The following is a 23,221-nucleotide window of genomic DNA, read 5'->3' on the forward strand; positions in this document are numbered from 1 at the left end:
ATTGAAGTTTAGTTTTTTTCTCTTGCCTCAGATAGTACAAACTGTATGACTTCACTTAAGGATCTATGCGGCTTCACAACCTTTATATATATAATACATTATACATATTATATGGAATGTAAAAAATAAACATCTGACTTGGATGTCTGGAATATTCTTCTTGGAGCAGCACAGACTTGAGGACTAGACATACTTCTCTGGATCTATTTGATTATTTGGTTTTATGTAATATTTGCATAGTTATAATATTATAAAAGTACTGGTTTACAATTTTTTGACTAAACTTATTGACAAAACAGACAGATGTGGTAGCAGTGGCTAGAGCGTCCACCATGACGCAGAAGGGCACAGCACTGCAGAACTACAACAAGCTGGTCAAATGCATCAAGGAGCTGTGTCAGAAGCAGGAAGAGATGTGCAAACAGATCCAGCAGGAGAAGGATGAGAAACAGTGGCTGCAGAATGAAGTGAGGCAGCTGAAGAGAAGTTGGCCCAAGTCAACAAGAACCTGGCTCACAAGATCACCTCTTGTAAAGAGTTTGATGGGACCATCATGCAGAGACAGAGGCTGCCTACCTCAAAATCCTGGAGAGCTCACAGACTCAGCTTAGTGTCCTGAAGAGGGAATCAGGGAAGCTGACCAAGGCCACAGCTCAGAGCAGAAGAGCAATGGAGACAAGGACAGCTGACAAGGCCACAGGTAGAGGGAACTGCCTCCACTGTGCCCATCAGGCCTTAGTCTCCAGCAATCTGTCTTCAAAGCATCTTTGTTCTTCATGGCAGTGGCCACTTTCTCTTCTTGTCTTGGGTGCCAAGAGAGGCAGCTGCCAATTGCCACCAGCTCTGGGTGACAAAGAAGCCCTGGGTGCAGCCCACCAGCTGGGTGTCCTGGCCTTACACTCACACAGGTTCTGGGTCAGTTCTACTCAGGGCCTCTGAGGCCCCCCATATACCCATGGGCTGCAGGAAAGGCCCCACTTCTAGTCTCAGCACCACAGGAGTCCCCTCACCTTATCACTTGGCCAGCAGGTGTCCAGGCAATGGGAAGGGGCTGGGGCCCTCCTTCACCTCAGAGCTGACCCTGGGAGCTAGTACCTATCAATAAAGGTTGTCTTTGTAAAGATAAAAAATAAAATAAACTGACTGACAAAACATAAAAGAATCTGTTCCAGAATAGAAAAGAATAACTATAAAGCTGACAGTATAAAGTAATTAGGTACCTAACAGAAATTTGGGGATAGAAAAGATGAAAGTGACAGCCAGAGGCAGCAATTTCCTCACTTTACATAGTTTAGTTAAAAGGCATGTATTAAGACTATTTATTATTTTTTTCCTTTTGTCCATATTTGCAGCATACCGAAGTTCCCAGGCCAGGGACTGAGCCTTTGACACAGCAATGACAACACCAGATTCTTAACCCACTGCACCACCAGCAACTCCAGGACAACTTTTTTTTTGTTTTTGTTTTTTTAAAGGGCTGAACCAGCAGCATATGGCCATTTCCCAGGCTAGGGGTCGAATCAGAGCTGCACGTCACAGCCACAACAATGCCAGATCCAAGGCACATCTGTGACCTACAATGAAGCTTGCAGCAACACAGGATCCTTAAATCAGTGAGCAAGGCCAGGGATTGAACCTGCATCCTCATGGATACTAGTCGGGTTCTTAACCTGTTGAGCCACAACAGAAACCCCAAGACAATTTATTTTTAAAAAGAACATTTCTGTCCTTCTCAGACAAGTAGAGATTGAGCCAACAGAGGTATGCATTGTCTCTAAGATACTAAGATTCTAAGATCCATTTTTTAAAAATCTGATGTAACAGTTAAAGCTATTAAAAAAGCATCTGGCAGAGCTCCTGTCATGGCTCAGTGGAAACAAATCTGAGGAGTATCCACGAGGATACTGGTTCAATCTTTGGCCTTGCGCAGTGGGTTAAGGATCTGATGTTGCTGTGGGCTGTAGTGTAGGTCACAGACATGGCTCGGATCCCACATTACTGTGGCTGTGGTGTAGGCTGGTGGCTGCAGCTCCAATTCTCTAGCTGGGAATTTCCATATGCCACACTAAAGACGAAAAAAAAAAAATCTGGCATAATTCTGCTAGAAGTGATGGCAATGAGTTGCTGACATTATTTCCGCTTGTCTGTTTCTAAAACTTCCATATGTGAAAATAAATCATTCCATTTTTCAGACAAACCTAGCAGGATAAACTAGAATAGCACAATTCCAGGTGTGTGGTTAATGCTAATAATGATTAGTCAAGATGAAATTAAATATATTACTTGAAGGTCTTTAAAGACTAAATAGATACATGTTTACTTTTAGTGTATCTAAGATTATTAGAGAAGCTATATATAGTAAAAGAAATTTAGGCCCAAACAACTACATTAAAAAACTAACCAACTGCTAGGATGAACAGAAATAGATGAACCTGTATTTTGCCCCAAGTGATTGATTATTTATCTATTTATTTATTTACTTAGTGTGCCTCTAGCATGTAGAAGTTCCAAGGCCAGAGACTGAACCTGCACCACAGGAGTAACCCAAGCCATAGCAGTGACAATACAAGGTCCTTAACCTACTGAGCCATCAGGGAACTCTAAATAATTTAGATAAATGGTTTTCATTAATCTCATGATGACATCAAGGATAAATCTTGGAACAATGAAAAATTTCTCAAAGTATACTATACAAGGCCATTGTGTAGGGAGACCCACTTAGCCAAATAGCCTTAGTGGTATCTTAGCACAAACCAATCCCTGGTGTTTGCAATGATTACATATGCTTATGAAAGCAGAGAGAATAATACACTTCCAGTTATTTACTCAAGGATACATGCCTATACTCGTGCCTGTTACACACCTGTTCCTAAGGAATAAAAAGGTGAGCCCAATGAATCGCTAATCTTAAGAAGTGAGTGTAGCAAGTTCCCACTGTGGCACAGAGGAAACAAATCCAACTAGTACCATGGGGATGTGGGTTTTGATCCCTGGCCTCACACAGTGGGTGGGGGATCCAGTGTTGCCGTGAGCTGTGGTGTAGTTCGCAGATATGGACTGGATTCAGTGTTGCTGTGGCTGTGGTGTTGGCCGGCAGCTGTAGCTCCAGTTAGACCCCTAGCCTGGTAACTTTCATATGACACAGGTGCAGCCCTAAAAAGCAGAAAGAAAAAAAAAAAAAAAAAAAGTGAGTCTAAGAAGCCTTGAGAGATCAGTGAATAATTTCAGAGTGTAGTGTTTCCAAGATTAGAGCCACACATCTTGAATGGAAATTCGGTCAACATAAATAGGATACCTGGAGTCAACTTACAGCCTAAGAAAGAATACAGACACGAATATAGGCAATTATGAAAGTGTATGGTAAGGAAAATATGGGGGCTCTCAGAGCACAGAGGATGCTTACCAAATTGAAAATGAAAATCAGTTAAAACTGTGGCACAAAGAATAACTAAGATGACAAGTAAGTTAAGTGAGATGAAGAATAAAATAGGAAGAGAATACTACTTACATGAAAGTCAGAATACAGTAGGAAAAAAGTAAACAAAAATCAAATCAAACCAAATGCAAATAAAAAGCACAGTGCTTTCAAAAAATCAAGTTCTATGTGGCTCGAACAGAGAATGTGAAAAAAGGTGAGGCAAAAGATGAAGCTGTAAAGGTAAACAGCATAGGACAACAGAAGCCATTTGTAAAGAAGAACTGAAAGGTGATGACATTGGTTACAAGAGATCACTTAGGAGCCAGTTGCAGATTCCCAGCTAAAAGACAATGATGGACTGGATCAGGTCAATGGCAGAAAGAACAGAGAGAAATGGATGGATTTAAGGGATGTAAAATTCACAGAGTTTTGGTGCAAGGATGACTGTGACAAACACAGGACAAAAATGAATCAGGGATACCACCAACATTTCTAATTTAGTCAAGGCTTTAATACCTAGTGATGCCATTCTTTGACACTTAGAAGCAAGTAGAATGAGTGAGTTTGGTGTTGACAGAAGTAGTAGGAGGGCTGCACCAGATAAAGTCAGAAGAATATACAAATGGAGATGCCTGAAAGGCAGTGGGATACGTAAGTCTCAAGCTCAAAAGAGGGAATTCCCAGTGTATGCCTAGGAAAAGTGTATAAATTACAGAGTGAGAATAGTGAATAGAACAGAACTCAGAGGAGTACTCTTTTAGGTAAAGGCAGGGAAGGTGATTTTGTAAAGTCAATTAGAGTAGATGAGAAGTAGGCCTACAATGGTGGCCTTAGTTGTAGGTGGCTGAGGTAAAGGAGATTTTACTGGAAATGAGTAAAACATAGAAATGAAAGGCAGGAGTTCTTAAACTGAAGCATGCATCAGAACCATACTAAGAGAGCTTGTGGTTCATACTGCTGGGCCCTATACCCAGAGTTTCTGATTCAGCAGTCTGGAGCTAGGCCTGAAAATGTGCATTCTCATAACATTCCGAGGTGAAGGTGATGCTGCTGGTTGGGGGGCTACACTTTGAGAGCTACAGGGCTAGGGTGTAGAATGAACAATAAATATAGACATGAAATCACACTGGATTGACAGCAAGCCTTGGGAGAAAGAAAAGCCTGTGAGTGAGGTGTTAGCACTACAAATAATTAAGTGGGACAAACCAAGAAGTCTAAGCACAAAGGACCATGAAACAGCTGGATAACACAAGTCTCAAAGGATTTATGGGGATTTTAAACTGAAGTAGAGAAATGGTCTGAATACAGCCCTGAGACCAAGGGGGAGAATGACTTCACCTCTTGGCCATAAGGTACACATAGAGGGAAAAAGTGAGCTTCAACTTGAGAGGGTTAAAGGGTAATACATTATCAGGAAAGGAAAAGGTTTCAGTCTCAAGTTCCAAACGAGTTTAGTTCAAATTAAAACAAGAAACCATTTTTAAAACTATCAAGTTGGAAATTAAAAAACTATAATCCACAATTGGGGAGGATTTAGTTTCTTTCATACTAAGAAAAACAAGCGTGTTTCAGTTACTGGAGTTTACATGAAAAAAAAAAAAAAACCCTCACCTTCATTTATTAATATTATGTTGCTATACACCACACAGCATACAACTGTTTAAGGTGAAAATAAAAAATTTCTCATCTCAACTCCTAAACCCTCAGATAATAACGTTATTATTAAAATTCTCTTATGAGTATTATCAAAGTTTTCTCTGCATGCAACAGCCTGAATACAGCACCCAAAGAGCTCAAGAAACCTCAAAAACTAGAGTTCCCGTTGTGGCTCAGCAGGTTAAGAACCTGACTAATATTCATGAGGATGTGGGTTCAATCTCTGGCCTTGCTCAGTGGACTAAGGATCCGGCTATGCTGAGAGCTGCAGTGGAGGCTGCAGACAGGGTTTGGATCTGGCTTTGCCATGGCTGTAACGTAGGCTGGCAACTACAGCTCCAATTCAACCCCTAGACTGGGAAATTCCATATGCCATACCCATGGCCCTAAAAAAAAAAAAAAAAAAAAAGAAAGAAAGAAAAAAACCCCAAAAAGGATAAACACAAAGAGAACCACATCTAGATATACCAGTCAAAACTTATGCTAACGACACAGCAAAAAAAAAAATTGGGGGCCACTCCCACGGCATGCAGAAGTTCCCTGGCCAGGGAATGAGCCTGTACCACATTAGCAACCCAAGCCACTGTAGTGATAATGCCAGATCCTTAACCCACTGTGTCACAAGAGAACTCCAAGACGCAGCAAATCCTGAAAGCAGCAAACCAGACAATATGATTAATGGCTGACTTAGCAGAAACAATGGAGGCAAGGAGGCAGCAGAATGACACATTCAAAGTGATGAAACTGTTAAACAAAAGGCCAAAGAGCATATACATTTGTAGGAACCACCAAACTATATTACCAAAAAGTTGCAACAGTTTATATTCCCCACTGTACTAAATTCTCACATTAGATACTACCAAATTCTTTTTACACTTTTAACTTAATGAGGTCACACTCGTTTGTAATATTACAAAACTTCAATGCTACCAACTTATTTATTTTTATTTACTTTTTTATTTAATGATTTTTACTTTTTTCCATTATAGCTGGTTTACAGTGTTCTGCCAATTTTCTACTGTACAGCACAGTGACCCAGTTACACATACATGTATACATTCTTTCTTCTCACATTATCATGCTCCATTATAAGTGACTAGATATAGTTCCCAGTGCTATACAGCAGGATCTCTTGGCTTATCCATTCCAAAGGCAATAGTTTACATCTATTAACCCCAAATTCCCAGTCCGTATCAATCCCTCCCCCTCACTCTGGGCAACCCCAAGTCTTTTCTCCATGTCCATGATTTTCTTTTCTGTGGAAAGGTTCATTTGTGCCATGTATTAGATTCCAGATATAAATGATATCATATGGTATTTGTCTTCCTCTTTCTGACTTACTTCACTTAGTGTGAGAGTCTCTAGTTCCACCCATGTTGCTGCAAATGGCATTATTTTGTTCTTTTTACGGCTGAGTTGTATTCAATTGTGTTTATATACCATATCTTCTTAATCCATTCATCTGTGCATGGCCATTTAGGTTGTTTCCATGTCTTGGCTACTGTGAATAGTGCTACAATGAACATAGGGGTGCATGTGTCTTTTTTAAGGAAAGTTTTGTCTGGCTATATGCCCAAGAGTGGGACTGCTAGGTCATATGGGAGTTCTATATTTAGTTTTCTAAGGTACCTCCACACTATTTTCCATAGTGGTTGTACCAATTTACATTCCTACCAGTGTAGGCAGATTCCCTTTCCTCCACACTCTCTCCAGCATTTGTTATTTGTGGACTTATTAATGATGGCCATTCTGACTGGTTTGAGGTGGTACCTCATAGTAGTTTTGATTTGCATTTCTCTAATAATCATGCTGAGCATTTTTTCATGTGCTTGTTCGCCATCTGTATATCTTCTTGGGAGAAATGTCTATTCAGGTCTTTTGCCCATTTCTGAGTTTATTTCTGTGCATGGTGTGAGGGTGTGTTTCAACTTCATTGATTTACATGCAACTGTCCAGGTTTCCCAGCACCATTTGCTGAAAAGACTGTCTTTTTCCCATTTTATATTCTTGACTCCTTTGTTGAAGATTAACTGACCATAGGTGTCTGGGTTTATTTCTGGGTTCTCTATTCTGTTCCATTGGTCTGAATGTCTGTTTTGGTACCAGTACCACACTGTCATGATTATTGTGGATTTGTAATATTGCCTCAAATCTGCAAATCTTATCAGTCTAAACCATCTATGAAGAAATGCACCATAAATTGTCAAATTCTTTTCATCCTCATCTCCAGTAGTCTGCTAACTCTGTGCTCTAGCTACAGAATACATTAATAGAGAAGTTCATGAACTTCTTAGTATTACTCCCTAAGTAAAATCGCCCTAATTTCTTTAGTAATTTGCTTCTTTTTAACTGTACTTTACATATACCTTTATATATAAAACTTAAACTATGCATTTTATTTATTATTATGAACTTCCTGGGGAAACAAAATGTCATCTTAATTTTTCTGTTCTCCTCTGTATATGAGCATTAATAAGGAGGCTCCCAGTAAATGTCTGTGGAATGAATGAAAGGATACAAGTACATATTGATGAAATGTACTGATTAAAGAATATAAGATAAAGACAGCTGAAGGAATGGTGGTACCGTAAGATGATACACGGTTTATTTCTACTAGTTTACAACAATAATGGAGATAAGACTTACTGAAAGATAGCAACAGTATTAACATAAGCTGACAACAACAGTAACTACGTGTTAGTAAACTAAAGAAGGTTGGGATTAATAAAGAGGAATCAGGGGCTTTATAAACTGTGCTGGTTAAGTCAATTTATGGCTTCATTAAGTTAAGAAATTTGCTCACTAAAGCCCATGGCTGCTTTTACTTTTATTACCTTCAAATCCCATTGCTTAAACAGACATACCTTAGGCAATTATCCAGGACTAATTATGTAATTTGTTTGTGGATCATTCAGGCCTTCAATCTGTTTTTTTTTTCCTAGACTGAAGTCAATTAGGTAGCCTGAGGTTATGAAACAGCACTGACTCAGGAATTTAAGCAACCTGGGATTTTACTTCACACATAGGAGTTAACTACATTTGTTTCTTCAAGTTTGTTTTTCCCCTTCAAAAGGGAACCTTTCACAAGGTGGGTAATGAGCCAAGAGCCTCCTGTTACCATGCCTTTGGTATCTGTAGCAGTGTTCCAGCTGAGGCCACATTCTCCCTGGTTAGCTCTCAGTGAAAGACCGAGCATGACAAAGGTACCAGGGTCTGGCCATTTCTGCTTATTGAGGCATTCCTCTTTGGGAAATCTATGCACTGGAGTTCCCTACAGGGCTGCCAGACACTCTAACAGCTGCAACATAGTCTGTGTCTTGTCCTACTGAATCCTCTTCCCTTCTTTCTCTCCGTAACAGGAGTCAGAACTCTATCAAGGTCTGCCTACTGCTTCTCCTCCTCTTTATCATACATAGGTGCTATCCCACAATAAATACCACCTCCCCTTTTAACTCTCTTAGCATCTGCTTCCCAGAGGACATAAACTGACACAATGACACATCCTGTTCTCCAATTCCAAGGTTTACTGAAATCTAGCTATCTAGTGTTGCCAAGTTTACCAGAATATTAACTGGGCATTTAACTAGGTTAAAAGCAGACTTGTGCGCTACAAAGGAATGCAGATTAGAAAATCTTTTCCAACTTTTTAAAATTTCACCTCCTCTGTAGTGTTGGGCAAAAATTAATTTGGTTTAGCCAATCAATCAATATTCAACATGCAGAATATACAAAAAGTACTTACATAACTGTGTTGTCATCCACTAAAATATCACAACCATGAGCAGGACACGAAATAGTCTGAAAAAGATTGAAATTTAATGTCTTTATTCAACAAATATTTACTGAATGCTTACCACTGCCACGCACTTTACTAGGTTCTGCAGATACCTTAACATCAATAGGTCCTAAATTATGCCCCTTCTATTAAAGGAAATGTGTTTATCACCATAAAGTAACTAAAAATGCTAACCTAAACGATTGGTTTTTCAATATAAAACTTGAACAGAAAAGCAAGAGACAAAACAAGAGTTCTAAACAAGTTTAACCTGATAAACAAAAATGCTAATGCCTGCCGAAAATACATTACCTAGACTGTATCTTTAACTGGAATGCCACACTGTAAATTTAAAAAGTCTCCATTATCTTTTAGTCATTTTAATCTAGGAAAAAGTTTCCCCATGCAATTCACAATCCAGAATGCTTCACCTGTTTAAGAGTCTAAACACTGTAGGAAACTCAACAAAAACTAAAAAACAAATTGCATTCTTTACCTGTCCCATGCCTTCTTCCATTATTTTGGTAGTTAAATATTCACTCCAGCACTGCATACAAAACTTATGTCCACATTCAAGGCCAGTGAAATACTGCAACAAAAATAATACATGGACTTTAAAAAAAACATTAGCAGAAAAATCACTACACATAGTGACTCAATAAGGTTCTTTTCTTTGGCCATGCCCACAGCACGTTGAAGTTCCTGGACCAGGAATCAAACCCTCACCACAACAGCAACCCAAGCCATTGCAGTGACACCACCAGATCCTTAACCTGCTGTGCCACAAGAGAACTCCCTTACTAAGGCTCTATTAAGTCATATTTCTTATAGTGGCTAAAATGTCTAATTTGACAAGACTAAATGGGCTCCTAAAATGAACTTCTAGGTGGTGAAATCAATACATGCAAATACACTGAACAGCAAATACCTAATGAGGAATGCATTTATTTTATTTTGTATTTTTTATTTTATTTTTTTTGTCTTTTCTAGGGCCACACCCACGGCATATGGAGGTTCCCAGGCTAGGGGTCAAATCGGAGCTATAGCCCGCCAGCCTGCGACCTATACTACAGCTCACAGCAATGCCAGATCCTTAATCCACTGAGCAAGGCCAAATATCAAACCCGAAACCTCATGGTTCCTAGTCGGATTTGCTAACCACTAGGCCACGACGGAAACTCCAGAAATGCATTTATTTATAGTAGATATTTATAACTTTTAGAAAACACAGACAAGTCTGTGTTTGAGTATGAGAAGATGCTCAACATCATATCCTTAGTCATCAGGGAAATCTAAGTCAAAGCCAAATCAAACACTACTTTATACCCACTAGGACAGACAGCTATAACCAAAAAGACAGGAGTTCCCGTCATGGCGCAGTGGTTAACAAATCCGACTAGGAACCATGAGGTTGCGGGTTCGGTCCCTGCCCTTGCTCAGTGGGTTAACAATCCGGCGTTGCCGTGAGCTGTGGTGTAGGTTGCAGACGTGGCTCGGATCCCGTGTTGCTGTGGCTCTGGCGTAGGCCGGTGGCTACAGCTCCAATTCGACCCCTAGCCTGGGAACCTCCATATGCCGCAGAAGCGGCCCAAAGAAATAGCAAAAAAAAAAAAAAAAAAAAAAAAAAGACAGATAAAAGTGTTGACAAGAATGTGGAGAAATTAGAAATCTCATACACTGCTGGTGGGAATGTAACATGGTACAGGAACTTTGGAAAACATTCTGGCAGTATCTCAAAAAATTAAACAGTTATTACCATATGATCCAGCAACTCCATTCCAAAGAACTGAAAACACACGTCCCACACAAAAACTTGTATACAAATGTTCACAGAAGCATTATCCACAATAATCCAAAAGTAGAAACACCTCAAAATGTCTATCAACTGAAAAATAAGCAAAATGTAGAGTATCTATATAACGGGGTATAACTCAGCCATAGAAAGAAGTATTGAAACCTAATGTGGACAAACCTTGAAAACATCATGTTAAGTGAAAAAAGCCAATCACAAAATACCACATATTATTGGATTTCACTTATATGAAATGTCCGTAATAGGCAAATTCATAGAGAAAGAAAGTAGATTTGCAGTTGCCTAGGGCTGGGAAGCTTCAGGGGGGAATGGGAATTGACGATAAAAGGATACAGGTCTTTTGAGGTTATAAAAATGTTCTAATTAATTGTGATAATGTCAGCACAACTGTGAGTATATTAAAGACCACTTTAAATAGATGAGTTGTTTGGTAAGTGAATTATATCTCAATAAAGCTATTATTTTTTAAATGTCACACAAATACAGAACTTCATGGAACTGCATGGAACACAGCTAATCTAGAAAATAAATAAAATCTTATGGAAACTAAAATATTTACTTGAACAGAATAATAGTAACATTACTTACATGATTTGAAATACTGCTAATTTGATAGACAGTTAAATGAAGTATACTATATTCTATAACAGGATCTTAAAAAGATGTATTTTAAGTAATATTAAAGAGAGTCTTGGAGTTCCTGTCGTGGCTCAGTGGTTAACCAATCCGACTAGGAACCATGAGGTTTTGGGTTTGATCCCTGGCCTTGCTCAGTGGGTTAAGGATCCGGCGTTGCCGTGAGCTGTGGCATAGGTCACAGACATGGCTTGGATCCCGAGTTGCTGTGGCTGTGGCTGTGGTCGGCAGCTACAGCTCCGATTCAATACCTAGCCTGGGAACTTCCATATGCCGCAGGTATGGCCCTAGAAAAGGCAAAAAGACCAAAAAAAAAAAAAAAAAGTCTAGAGGACTGCACTTTCAAAAGACAATGGTTACTGCATTTTAGTTTATGAATATTTTATAATATTTGCTACCAAATTATTTTTAAATGAATTAAGTAATACAGGCTCATGGTTAAAAACAGTTATTTAACAATGAACTTACGTTGAAAAAGAAGTCTTCCTCATCCTCTACTTCGCTACCCAGAAGTAATCCCTATTTCCAATATATTTACATATTATATTCTTCCAAAGATGTTCTAATGAACACAAGTATAGATACATACAAAAAGTACCACAAACTCTCTTTGGAATTCTCATTTTCTTTATCCTTTTCTTTTTTGGCCACCCTGTGGCACATGGAGTTCCCAAACCAGGGATCAACTGAGGGAATGCTGGATCCTGTAACCCGCTGTGCCTCACATTGCATTGAACCTGCATCCCAGTGCTGTAGAGACGCTATCGATCCTGTTTCACCACAGCAGGAACTCCTGGATTTCTTGATGATGACGATGATGATTATGATCAAATTCATGTATTCAGGACAAATTTTTACAAGTGAAATTATAACAGTATATATTTACAACTTATTACAAAGCTTTGTTCAAAGAGGTTGTAGTAATTTACACCACTGAAGAGAACCTAATTCTCACACCCATGTCAACACAGTAAAATATTCCAACTCTTCAATCTCTGCCAATCTAACAAGTGAAAATGAACTCCATCAATTACCATTAGTTATAATTTTAATTTCCTTTTATGAGTGAAGTTTAAACATCTGAAGAAAGATTTAAGGCTGTATATTTCTTTTTCTGTGTTCTTTCATCACCTATTTTGCCCACTCACAGGTTAGGGGTCCCAGGTTAGGGGTCAAATCACAGCTACAGATGCTGGCCTACGCCACAATCACAGCAACGAAGGATCTGAGCCATGTGAGCTGAGTCTGCAATCTATACCATGGTTCACAGCAATGCTGGATCCTTAACCCACTGAGTGAGGCCAGGGATTGAACCTGTGTCCTCATGGATACTAGTCAGATTAATTTCCGCTGAGCCACAATGGGAACTCCTAGGCTTTTCTTCTTACTGATTAACTGAGGAGTTTTACTTATTTAGAAAATTGGTTTTTTTTAAGTATGGAAAATATCTTCTCCCAGTTTAAATGTTTACATTTTGCTGCAACAGAGAAGCTATTTAGTTATATGTAGCACAATGTGTTAGTTTCACAATTTAGGCCTTCTAAATTAATTAACTCTGATATAAGGACTTGGGTAGGAATTTACGTTTCCACCCCAAATGGCTATCAAGTTGTTCTAACATCATTTATTATATACCTTATTTAAAATTCCTCCTCTATTATATACTAAATTATCCTCATGCATACTTCACTCTATCCTTTTCCAATGCAGTGCTTATTCCTGAATTTAGCAGGATTAGTTCCCCTCCTATCCCCATCAATCTATTCTTTTTATTATTATTCTATTTTTCCAAATATTTGTCATCCATTTACTTCCCCTTACTTTCCTTATGAAAGTAAGATCTCTCATACTTTTTGCCAAGTTTATCCCTAAGCTCTTTTATTAATTTTGTGGCTCTTCTAAGCCTTTTATAAGTGGCATTTTAAATTCTTTTACATTTTCCATTTGGCTATTATTTACAGTATGCTTACAAAACTTCTGATGTTGCTTATGATATAAATGCAAATACTGAAGATACTATATTATAGCATATCATATCAATGATATAAAAATGCCTGGAAAGTAGTCATGGAAGAAAAATGTACTGGAGTCTTGTGACTGGTTTTACAGACTAAATGACATGGAAACATCAAGTTTAAAATATGGTGTTATTTGGAGTTCCCATTGTGGCTCAGAGACAACAAACCTGACTAGTATCCATGAGGATGCAGGTTCAATCCCTGGCCTCACTCAGTGCGTTAAGGATTTGGCATTGCCGTGCTGTGGTGTAGGCCGGCAACTGCATCTCCCCTGGCCTAGAAACTTCCACATGCTGTGGATGTAGCCCTAAAAAGATCCCGCCCCCCTCAAAAAAGGGACTGAAAATGATTCTAGGTCATTCACAAAATGAGTGAAGCTAAGTATTTGCGAAATCAATATTACATATTAAAAAAAATTCTAGGAAACAAAAATCTGTTCTCATTACTCCCCAGTAGTGAAAGAGATCTCTTGCCAGATTACCAATGTAGTTTATTTGGTTTTTGAGGCTGTAATGAGAAGGACATTCTACAAAGGACAAATACAGTACAGCTATGTAATAGCAATTCTAAAATGCTTTACTCATAACTTAAAAACTCATACACATCCTCAAGTGCTTTATTCTTTTTTCAAATAAGAATCCTTAAGACTGAGAGAGTAAAGGTTATTACAATGATTACTAAGTGATCACTATAAGTAACATCTCTACTTTTAGAATTTCTACATCAGGGTTCACTATAAGATAAAAAGACAAAAACAAAGCCTTTTGTTCTTTCCAATAACTTTTCAAATTTAAATACGTAATAATAAGATTAAACAAGATAAATTAGAAATAAATTACACTCATATGTTTGAAGGTAAAGCAAAAACTAACCTGTATACAACATAGCCATTGTGCTCAAGAGTTTTGTCATCATGGATATATCAGGGTATCTTCCTGTCTGTCTTATCCAACCCCCCTCCCTTTTTTGGGCTGTGCCTGAAGCATGCGGAAGCTCCTGGGCCAAGGAGGGAATCCATGCCACAGCAGTGACCCAAGCCACTGCAGTGACCACGTTGGATCCTTAACCTGCTACGCCACAAGAGAATTCCTTATTTTGCTTTCCTTCCTCCTCCTCTGACAAATTTGTTTTTCCTTACTAACTTATACTTACATACTTGGCTCCCTGGGCCTGACTCAGGGGATCAGATTATCTATTCATCGAACTTATCTCTGTGTATATTATAAATGTATCTGATGAAGAATACATGAAAAATATAAAAAATACTATCAACAGAAATTAATGGTCCTGAAGAAAAAGAAGTCAAAGAACAATGCACATTCTTAAAAGCTTCTTTTATCTCCACCATTTACACACATAGCAACTAATGTCAAACAGCTGTAAGAACATTAAGAATGATCTTCCCTCCATCAGAAGCTGCCCATATAATCTTTAAAGCCGAAGCCATTTTGTTTATAATAACTGAGCAAATAATAAGGGCGCCAGTTCCCTCATCTGTAAAATGGAACGAGTTAAAAAGGAAGACAAGGCAGTAATTAGGTCAGGTGTATTCAGTGTTCCCAGGAGCACAAAGATTCAGAGGAGCTCCAGGGGTGGGGAACCAGAGAATAAGCTATGCAGTCTTCAACTTAATGCATTTATCTAACATACCTTATCCTTAAATAAAATTTACTTCACAAAAATGAAATACGGTAGCCCAAGCTATATTATTTTCTAGTAGAGAGAGGGTTTAATATAGCTAGATATTATGCTTTGATTCAAAGGAACATTATTATATAGTAACTCCTGCCAGGGCTAAGAAACCCCTGATTGGCCACAACACAAGGGTAGAGTGGGATGGGGAAACACTCTCTGAATTTAAAAAGTGTCCCAAAGTCTCAGGAAATTATTTTTATTTATTTTATTAAAAAAAATTTTTTTGGCCATAGCATTCACCAGCTTGATGTGGGTTCTCAGTTCCCAGACCAGGGCCACAGAAGTGAAAGTGCCAAGTCCACCAGACCACCAAGGAACTCTCTAGGAAACTGTTTTCAAAGAAGAGACCAGAGTTCCCGTCGTGGTTCAGTGGTTAACAAATCTGACTAGGAACCATGAGGTTGAGGGTTCGATCCCTGCCCTTGCCCAGTGGGTTGGGGATCTGGCGTTGCCAAGAGCTGTGGTCTAGGTTGCAGACGCAGCTCAGATCCCGCGTTGCTGAGGCTCTGGCATAGGCCAATGGTTGCAGCTCTGATTAGACCCCTAGCCTGGGAATCTCAGTATGCTGCGGGAGTGGCCCTAGAAAAAGACAAAAGGACAAAACAAACAAACAAAAAAAAACCCCACCAAAATAGTTAATTTCAAAGTATTATAAACTAAGCTATCAGAAGTATTTACTTAAAACCTGTTTTTGTGTAGCAAAGTTGCTTTCTAGAAGGACAAAGGTATAGAAGATACACAATAATAAAAGGTAAGTATCAGTGTTTGAAGAGACTAATAGAAATTGAAACACAGGAGTTATACAATCTAAATAAAGAAAACATCCAATTAATAAAGCTTCAACAAAGAATCTCAGGGTAGCATTTACACGCAAAATGAAGAGGTTAAAATTATTCTTCTTTATTAGTTTAAAAACCATGAGAAGTCCTAATTTCATTGTTATGATTGTGTTTCCATAACACTTACTTTTCAGACCCATGCTATTGTGTTTTTTTTTGTCCTGTCACCTACATAGCCAAACTTCCTTTAAAAGAATAATTTGTTTATATTTTATTGCCTCCACTTCCTTTCCAATCTTCAAGTCAATGACTCTTCAGCCCAAGCAGTCTGGCTTCCCATGTTATCACAATAGTCAAAGTAACTTTCCAAGATCATCAGTAAACTACTGTTAATTCCAAACTCACCTTTCCATTCTTTTCTCTGAAGCTATCACTGTTTACCATTCTTGGAACTGCATTCTCTTCCTTTAGCTACATTCTTCTAGTTTACCTAACTTCCACACCTTGAGAGATTAGTTCAAATGTCAATGTCTGTGGGAAGGCCTCTGATCAGTAACTGGGTTGGGTGTCTCTCTAACACAACCCCATGGTATGATGCCCCATCAAAGCACTCACCATTTTTTCTGAATATGTCACTTTACTTATCTGCCCAGCTTACCCCTGTAAATTATCTGAGGTAAGCATTATGCTTTACTCGCCACTGTTTTTAACATTTAGAATAGTGCCTGGTATGTTGAGTTAATGAATGAATGAATAGTAGGTTCTCTACTATCAATTACAAGTACAAGCACAATTTATACTGCAAATCTCTATAGATGACTTTCAATTCTACTTTGTTCTGTCAGACAATACCAAGGGTACAGAGAAAGTTACAGGGTATATTTGTAAGTAGCTACCTTTGGTACTCAAATTACATTTAAGATTTAAACTGAGGAGGAGCTGGCTATAACAGAGCAGGAGGGGAAATGCCAAGGAATAAGGAAATCTTGTCTAATCTGGGACAAATTATTTGGGTCTTAGTATTACTTCACAGAAACATTTATAAACTGTAAATGGGAAACAAATGTCACTGGCAAAGACAATCTGTTAAAGATAACAAAATGGTCAAAACTTAATGTTGTTTTATTTTCCCTTTTTAGGCCACACCCACAGCACATAGAAGCTCCTGGGCCCCAGGATGGAAACGGCACCTCTAAAGAGACAGCCAGATCATTAACCCACTGTGCCAAAGTATTTTTAGGGCCGTACCCATGGCATATGGAGGTGCCCAGGCTAGGAGTCGAATCAGAGCAGTAGTCAACAGCCTACGTCACAGCCACAACCACAGCAATGCCAGGTCTGAGCTGCATCTTTGACCTATGCTGCAGCTTGCAGCAATGCTGGATTCTTAACCCAATGAGAGAGGCCAGGGATAGAACCCTTATCCCACAGATACTAGTCAGGTTCTTAACCCACTGAGCCACAACAGGAACTCCCTAATTATTTTTAATAGTGGTGCTGATTGTTCTTTTTAAATACTTAAGTTAGAATGGGATTTAGGGGGAAATGGTACAATTCCCAGGCTGATAGATTTGAAAGAATTTCTTATTCAACTTATTTGAAAGATTAAAAAAACCTGAAACAAACAAAAAAAAACAAACAAAAAAACCTGAAACCTGGCAAGATTAAACGATTAACTAGCCAAAGCCAAGAAGCAAATGGTCAAAACTAGATAATCTGGAAATTCAATTCAGCATTTTACCTTCTAAATTATTTTAACTCTGATTTTCCATTAATGAGCACATAATTAATTTTCTTTAACTTCTTTCCTAAGCACTTGCATGTGTGAACAAATCAGTTCCCTTCAAAAGAAAATCTTTAGAGGTACACATGTTAAACTAACATAAACAATGAAAAACCTTCAGATCCTTGGCTGGGGAACTTCCACATGCCACCAGCATAGCCCCCCAACAAAAAGTAAAGAAAAGAAAAAGCTCCAATATGTTAACATATACTATATGGGTGATAAAGACCTAGTATAAAGTGATTACCAGAAAAAGCTGTTTAACTATTAAAGCAGAGTCTATAAACAAGATAATTATAATTATTATAGAATTAAATTATTCTTAGATACATTGAAACACCTTAAGAGGTGACATCCAAGTAACTAAACAAATTTTCATTTTGGCCACAAATATAATTTTCCTATGGATACTAATAAAGTGCCTTTATAGGAAGACTGTGTTTATTTAGGCCTTAAATTTCCTCACTAGATATACCAAAGTAAATCATCTAAATTCAATAGGTTTTAAGAAGAACATTTGTACTTAAGAATCTCTGTTAAATGGAACTATATGTGTGAAAATCTTTTGTTATGAAGAATCCTAGAAGCTACCTGGTCAAACTAGCATTAAGGACATTTTATAAATGTTTTGGATATTTAGTCTAAAAACTTATTTTAAATCTATTATAATTTGGATGAAAAAAATTCTATTTCCTGGCTACCTATTACACAATTCTCCTATGATGGTAAAATAAACCTGGAAAAGACTTAGGTATGTAATGACAATGTGGACAAGTGGCTGCTTTAAAAAGCAAATGGGGAAGAAGAGAGAACAAGTGCTTACTCTTTCTCTCCCTTAATATATTTGATAGATGACTGCTTTAATTACTACAACCCCAGATTCCCATATCTTCCTTTCTTTAAAAAATGAAAAGCTGCTTTACCTTCTGAAATACAGAGTCTGTGCTAACCTTAAACTACCAGATACTCACCGAGTTAGGGTAATTCAAGTAGCAGATCTGACAAGGCATATCCTGTGCTGATGACCTTGTATTCATCTGGCGTGTTCGAGACTTTTTACTTGGATTAATTACATGACACTCAGCAAAGAGCTTCTCCAGGTTTCCATCAAAGTACCTGCATTATTTAAACAGAAAGGATGAGAGCCCAGCAAGAGCAAACTGTTAGAGCTCTCCAAAAACCTGATTTTCTACAGGGAAAAGCAATGAAGTGATTAAACCAAGACTATAACCTTTCTTGTTCTTTGACATACTTTGTTTTGGCCTGAGAAGTTAAGCTATTATTATTAACAGTACTATAACTAAAACTAAGGATAAAAGTTGTACTATCTCTAGCAGTACCTTATGAAGAGTAATGATATTTTAAAAGGGTAGGCTATATTTCACACAAATGAATTAACTTTACTGATTAAATTTTAGTTATTCCAGTTTAAATATATTAGTAAGTAAACTGCCTACAAAGCATACTATATCCTACAAATCATTGTTAAAAATGAAAATATGACGTGCCTCTACAAGACTAACTTTCTAAATAGTCTCTTAAAATATTTTTATTTCATTAGGAAAGGAGAAAACAAAAAAGTATATCTTTATGAAGTTTTTATATCAAATTATGTATTAGTTTTTTCCATATAAATATCTACCTAAATATAAAGAAGTAGTTTACTACCTAAGATATCAACAGCATGGCATGGGAAGTCCTACATACAGAGTTTTAACTAAATTGTAAACTTCTTGACAAAAGATAGTGGTAAAAACTTAGCCCAATATTTCCCACTAATCAGTTAATACATGATCTTTAGCCTCCTGAAATATCTTAACATTCTAAAGGGAAAAGCAATAAACTTTCAACTTGTGAATCGATATAACCACAAAAATACTAATGTGGAATCTGGTAAATTTACTTTTTGTTGTTTTGTTTTGCTTTTGGCCATTTTGCAGCATATGGAGTTCTCGGGCCAGGGATCAGATCACAGTTGCAACCTATGCTGTAGCTGCGGCAACACTGGATCCCTTACCCCACTGCACCAGGCCTGGAAGTACCAGCGTCTTGATGCTACAGTGATGCCACCGTTGCACTACAGCAGGAACTCCTGAATTTACTTTTTAGCTTATAAAGTCCAGGTTTAAATAACTACAGTGTTCTTTGTATATAAATAGGAGGCTTTCAAGATAAAAAACCATCAACACCCAAAAGAGATTTCCAATATTTTTAATGAAAGTCTTGTTCAGGCTGTGTCAAAGCATTTACTGTTACCTCCAGAAAACCACTCAAATGAAATGAACCACATCACTCTCTAAGACTAATAAATATATACTTTTTTTTTTTTTTTTGGTCTTTTTTATGGCCGCACCCATGGCATATGGAAGTTCCCAGGCTAGGGCTCGAATTGGAGCTTGCAGCTGCCAGCCTATGCCACAGCCATGCCAGATCCGAGTCTCGTCTGTGACCTACACCACAGCTCAGGGCACCGCCGGATCCTTAACCCATGAGCAGGGCCAGGGATTGAACACTCATCCTCATGAATACTAATCAGGTTTGTTACCACTAAGCCACAATGGGAACTTACCAAAGTATCTTTTTATAAATACTCTGACTATAGTTATGTTTCAATTAAATGATCAAATTATCAAAAATGTCAAACGTTAACACAGTATAAAAGAGGAACTCATATGAAGTTAAGCCTGATGATTCAGCTAATCGAAATATATAAAGCAAATAGATCAAATGCTTTTTTACAAATGTTATCTCTAAAAAAATGCAAGTTATATCTAAAAGGTAGAACATATATGAATCTAACACTAATTATCAATAGGTAAATAAATCAAACTCTTTCTCTTCATAAAAAATACTCATGCTTTCAAGAAAGGATAAATCCTTGTCATCCAAAACTTGACCACACAAGATTACCAACTCCTAATACTCTGGTAAACATTCTAGACAGCATTCTATGCAAATACAGCCAAACAGACAGGTGCTTGTTTCATATAATTTCATACTCCAGGCTTATTATCTGCTTTCTTCACTAAATAATATGTAACAACATCTTTGTCAAGGAGTGTGGGACTACATTATTTTTCATTGGTATATAATATTCCACCATGACTTATACCACAGCTCATGGCAAGGTCGAATCCTTAACCCACTGAGGCCAGGATGCAAACTGACATCCTCATGGGTTCATTGGGTTCATTACCACTGAGCCACAACAGGAACTCCAATCTGCACTATTTCTTGCTGTTGCTTATGTGGTTTTAACTTCTGCAAGATTACTACTTATTCTTTTATTCTTTTTCTTAGTTCTGTCACCTTTTAATCTTGTTCTGTTGTTTTATCAGTTTATCTTTGATCCCAAGTTAGAGTCTACATTTAATTTTCTTAAGAGAACAAGGAAACTCGCCCATCTCTGCTAATTATGATAGTTTTATTATAGGATACTATGCCTAAGAATATAGGTGGATTCTTAACTCCCCATACTGTATATACATAGCCCCTATATATCTGAAAATTCCTTCAGTTTGCTGACTTTTATGCATATCGTTGCCTGTGAAAAACAGACCAAAATGAAGAGCGACTGATCCAGTGTGAAGCACTGCAGCTCAGGCACTTTGTTTAATGAGATAACACATATTCTCCTTGCTTCACTGACTTTGGTCAACAGCTGCAAAGCTTATCCTAGGATACTACTACCCTCCTTTCCTGCAAAATTTGCCCATCCTTTGAGAAAACCATATTGAGGAAAAGAAAAACAGAATGGCAGTGTCATTTTTCCTTTAATGGAAAAAAGCATGATTACAGTACCCCACCGTATATCTCACATGGCCTAGGTTTCTCTAGATTATTAGAAGCGTAATTTCAACAAGGACCTATTGTATAAAACAGGAAAACCCTACTCAATATTCTGTAATAACCTGTAGAGGAAAAGAACCTGAAAAAGAAATGGATATATATGTATATGTGTAACTGAATCACTATGCTGTACACCTGAAATTGATACAACATTGTAAATCAACTATAAAATAAAAATTGATTTGAAAAGATTAAATGAAAAAAAATCCTCCTCCCTCCACAGTTCGTTTTGTTCTTTCAGTATATTTATAGAAATATAGTTAAACAAAATGGTACCTAAACAGCCAATTTTTCATTTTCCTTGACTATTTGAAAGAAATATACCAAGTAATATGAATTAAATTTCAAGGCAGGAATATAACTATGTCTGGTTATGGGGAGGGGAGACATGGCTGGTGGGGTGTATATCACTTGCTAGTGTTTCTTCTTGAATTGAGTGGCATCATCATTTGTTTGCTATGTCAATATTTAATTTTATCATTATGAGTTTATCTTAAAAGCCACTAGGGCTTCATACTTCATAAAAAGACCACTGTTCAAGTAGCACTTATTTTCACAGAAGAATGTGAAAAGCAAATAATAAGCTACTTTAAAGTTATATACTGGGCTTTTCCACTGTATATTCTTGAGTTATCAGAGTTCAATGCTCCTTATACTCCATTAATGCTTCCGTTACATATTTAAACATCAATTATCTATTACTATAAGCTTGAGAGAGAGCAAACACACACATATATGAAAATTCATAAAAACATATAATACATATTATGTATTGCCACATATACACTTGCATATACATACACTTTCACTTCTAAATAACAAAATAAGTTTTGTTTCAACATTCTCCTGTGACATTTTATGGGTACCAAACTTCGATTTTAAAAGGCAACAAAACAGTAACAATTATTCTATACATCAATTATGTTCCAACAAAGCACTAAAAAAGATTTGTGGCATCGACATCTCTTTCAGGAATTGTCACTTCAACCATCCTTTGGCCTCATTAACCTGCTTCTAATGGTGTCAACTTTTCCACTTTTAGAAAAGGCATATTTAAGCAAAAATGCCGAAGGCACAAAAAAACAGATTTTCATTTGAATCTATGAATAAAAACTGCCATATTTATAAAAAGCAAAAATAATAAAGCATGAAGAAAATGAACCTTAAAACAGCAAAATGGAACAAGAGAGTACACACACCAATGAGATGATAAGGCTTTCTCCAGGCTTTACAGACAAACCTTAGTTTCAGAGCTTAATCTTCACTTTCTATAAAAAGAAGCCAGTAGATCTAGTGTAGTATAGTAGTATAAGTGAGTTATTAAGAAACATTGAAGTAAGAGTATTTTTCTTTTGGGAATGAGACTGAAACTGAGAATTTGAGCACTATTTTTCATTTATAACCCCTTTAAAACTATAGATTTTTTAAAACTTTGTGTTAAATGGATAAAAATTTAAATTTAAAAAGGGCTCCTGGGAGTTCCACTCATGGCGCAGCGGAAACAAATCCAACTAGGAACTATGAGGTTGAGCGTTCAATCCCTGGCCTCTCTCAGTGGTTAAGGATCTGGCGTTGCCATAAGCTGTAGTGTAGGTTGCAGACGCGGCTCGGATCCTGCGTTGCTGGGGCATAGGCTGGCAGCTGTAGCTCCAATTTGACCCCTAGCCTGGGAACCTCTATGTGCCGCAGGTGCAGGCCGTAAGGACAAAAGACAAAAAAAAAAAAATTTAAAAAGTAAAAACAAAAAAATAAAAATAAAAAGGGCTCCTGAAGTAGGAGGTGAACTTTATACAAATTAA

General features: G+C 37.5%; 1 protein-coding gene, 1 long non-coding RNA gene and 1 pseudogene across 5 annotated transcripts in view; 2 read left to right on the plus strand and 1 right to left on the minus strand.

Moving 5' to 3' along the window:
- ARIH1 (ariadne RBR E3 ubiquitin protein ligase 1) overlaps nucleotides 1-23,221 on the minus strand; it is a 116,562-nt gene that overhangs the window by 31,659 nt on the left and 61,682 nt on the right. For 3 of the 4 annotated variants that reach the window (XM_021099102.2, XM_021099101.2, XM_021099103.2), the window contains 3 exons: nucleotides 18,545-18,689; nucleotides 9,346-9,438; nucleotides 8,817-8,872 (listed from right to left, as the gene is read on the minus strand). In XM_021099102.2, coding sequence (XP_020954761.1) covers nucleotides 8,817-8,872; nucleotides 9,346-9,438; nucleotides 18,545-18,689 — 294 coding nt within the window. The remainder of the gene's footprint in view (nucleotides 1-8,816; nucleotides 8,873-9,345; nucleotides 9,439-18,544; nucleotides 18,690-23,221) is intronic. The other variant, XM_084968904.1, reaches the window with a different exon arrangement.
- On the plus strand, nucleotides 333-689 carry LOC106504445 (microtubule nucleation factor SSNA1 pseudogene; annotated as a pseudogene).
- LOC146401653 (uncharacterized) lies at nucleotides 10,811-17,081 on the plus strand. The gene is made up of 2 exons (XR_014810615.1): nucleotides 10,811-12,593; nucleotides 13,689-17,081. It is a non-coding gene; the product is annotated as an uncharacterized LOC146401653 (long non-coding RNA).

This window comes from Sus scrofa, chromosome 7 (assembly GCF_054392235.1).
Source record: "Sus scrofa isolate SSC_HxYL_T2T_F1_AM1 chromosome 7, Sscrofa_HxYL_maternal_Yorkshire_Landrace_v2.0, whole genome shotgun sequence".
In the NCBI taxonomy this organism is placed as follows: domain Eukaryota; kingdom Metazoa; phylum Chordata; class Mammalia; order Artiodactyla; family Suidae; genus Sus; species Sus scrofa.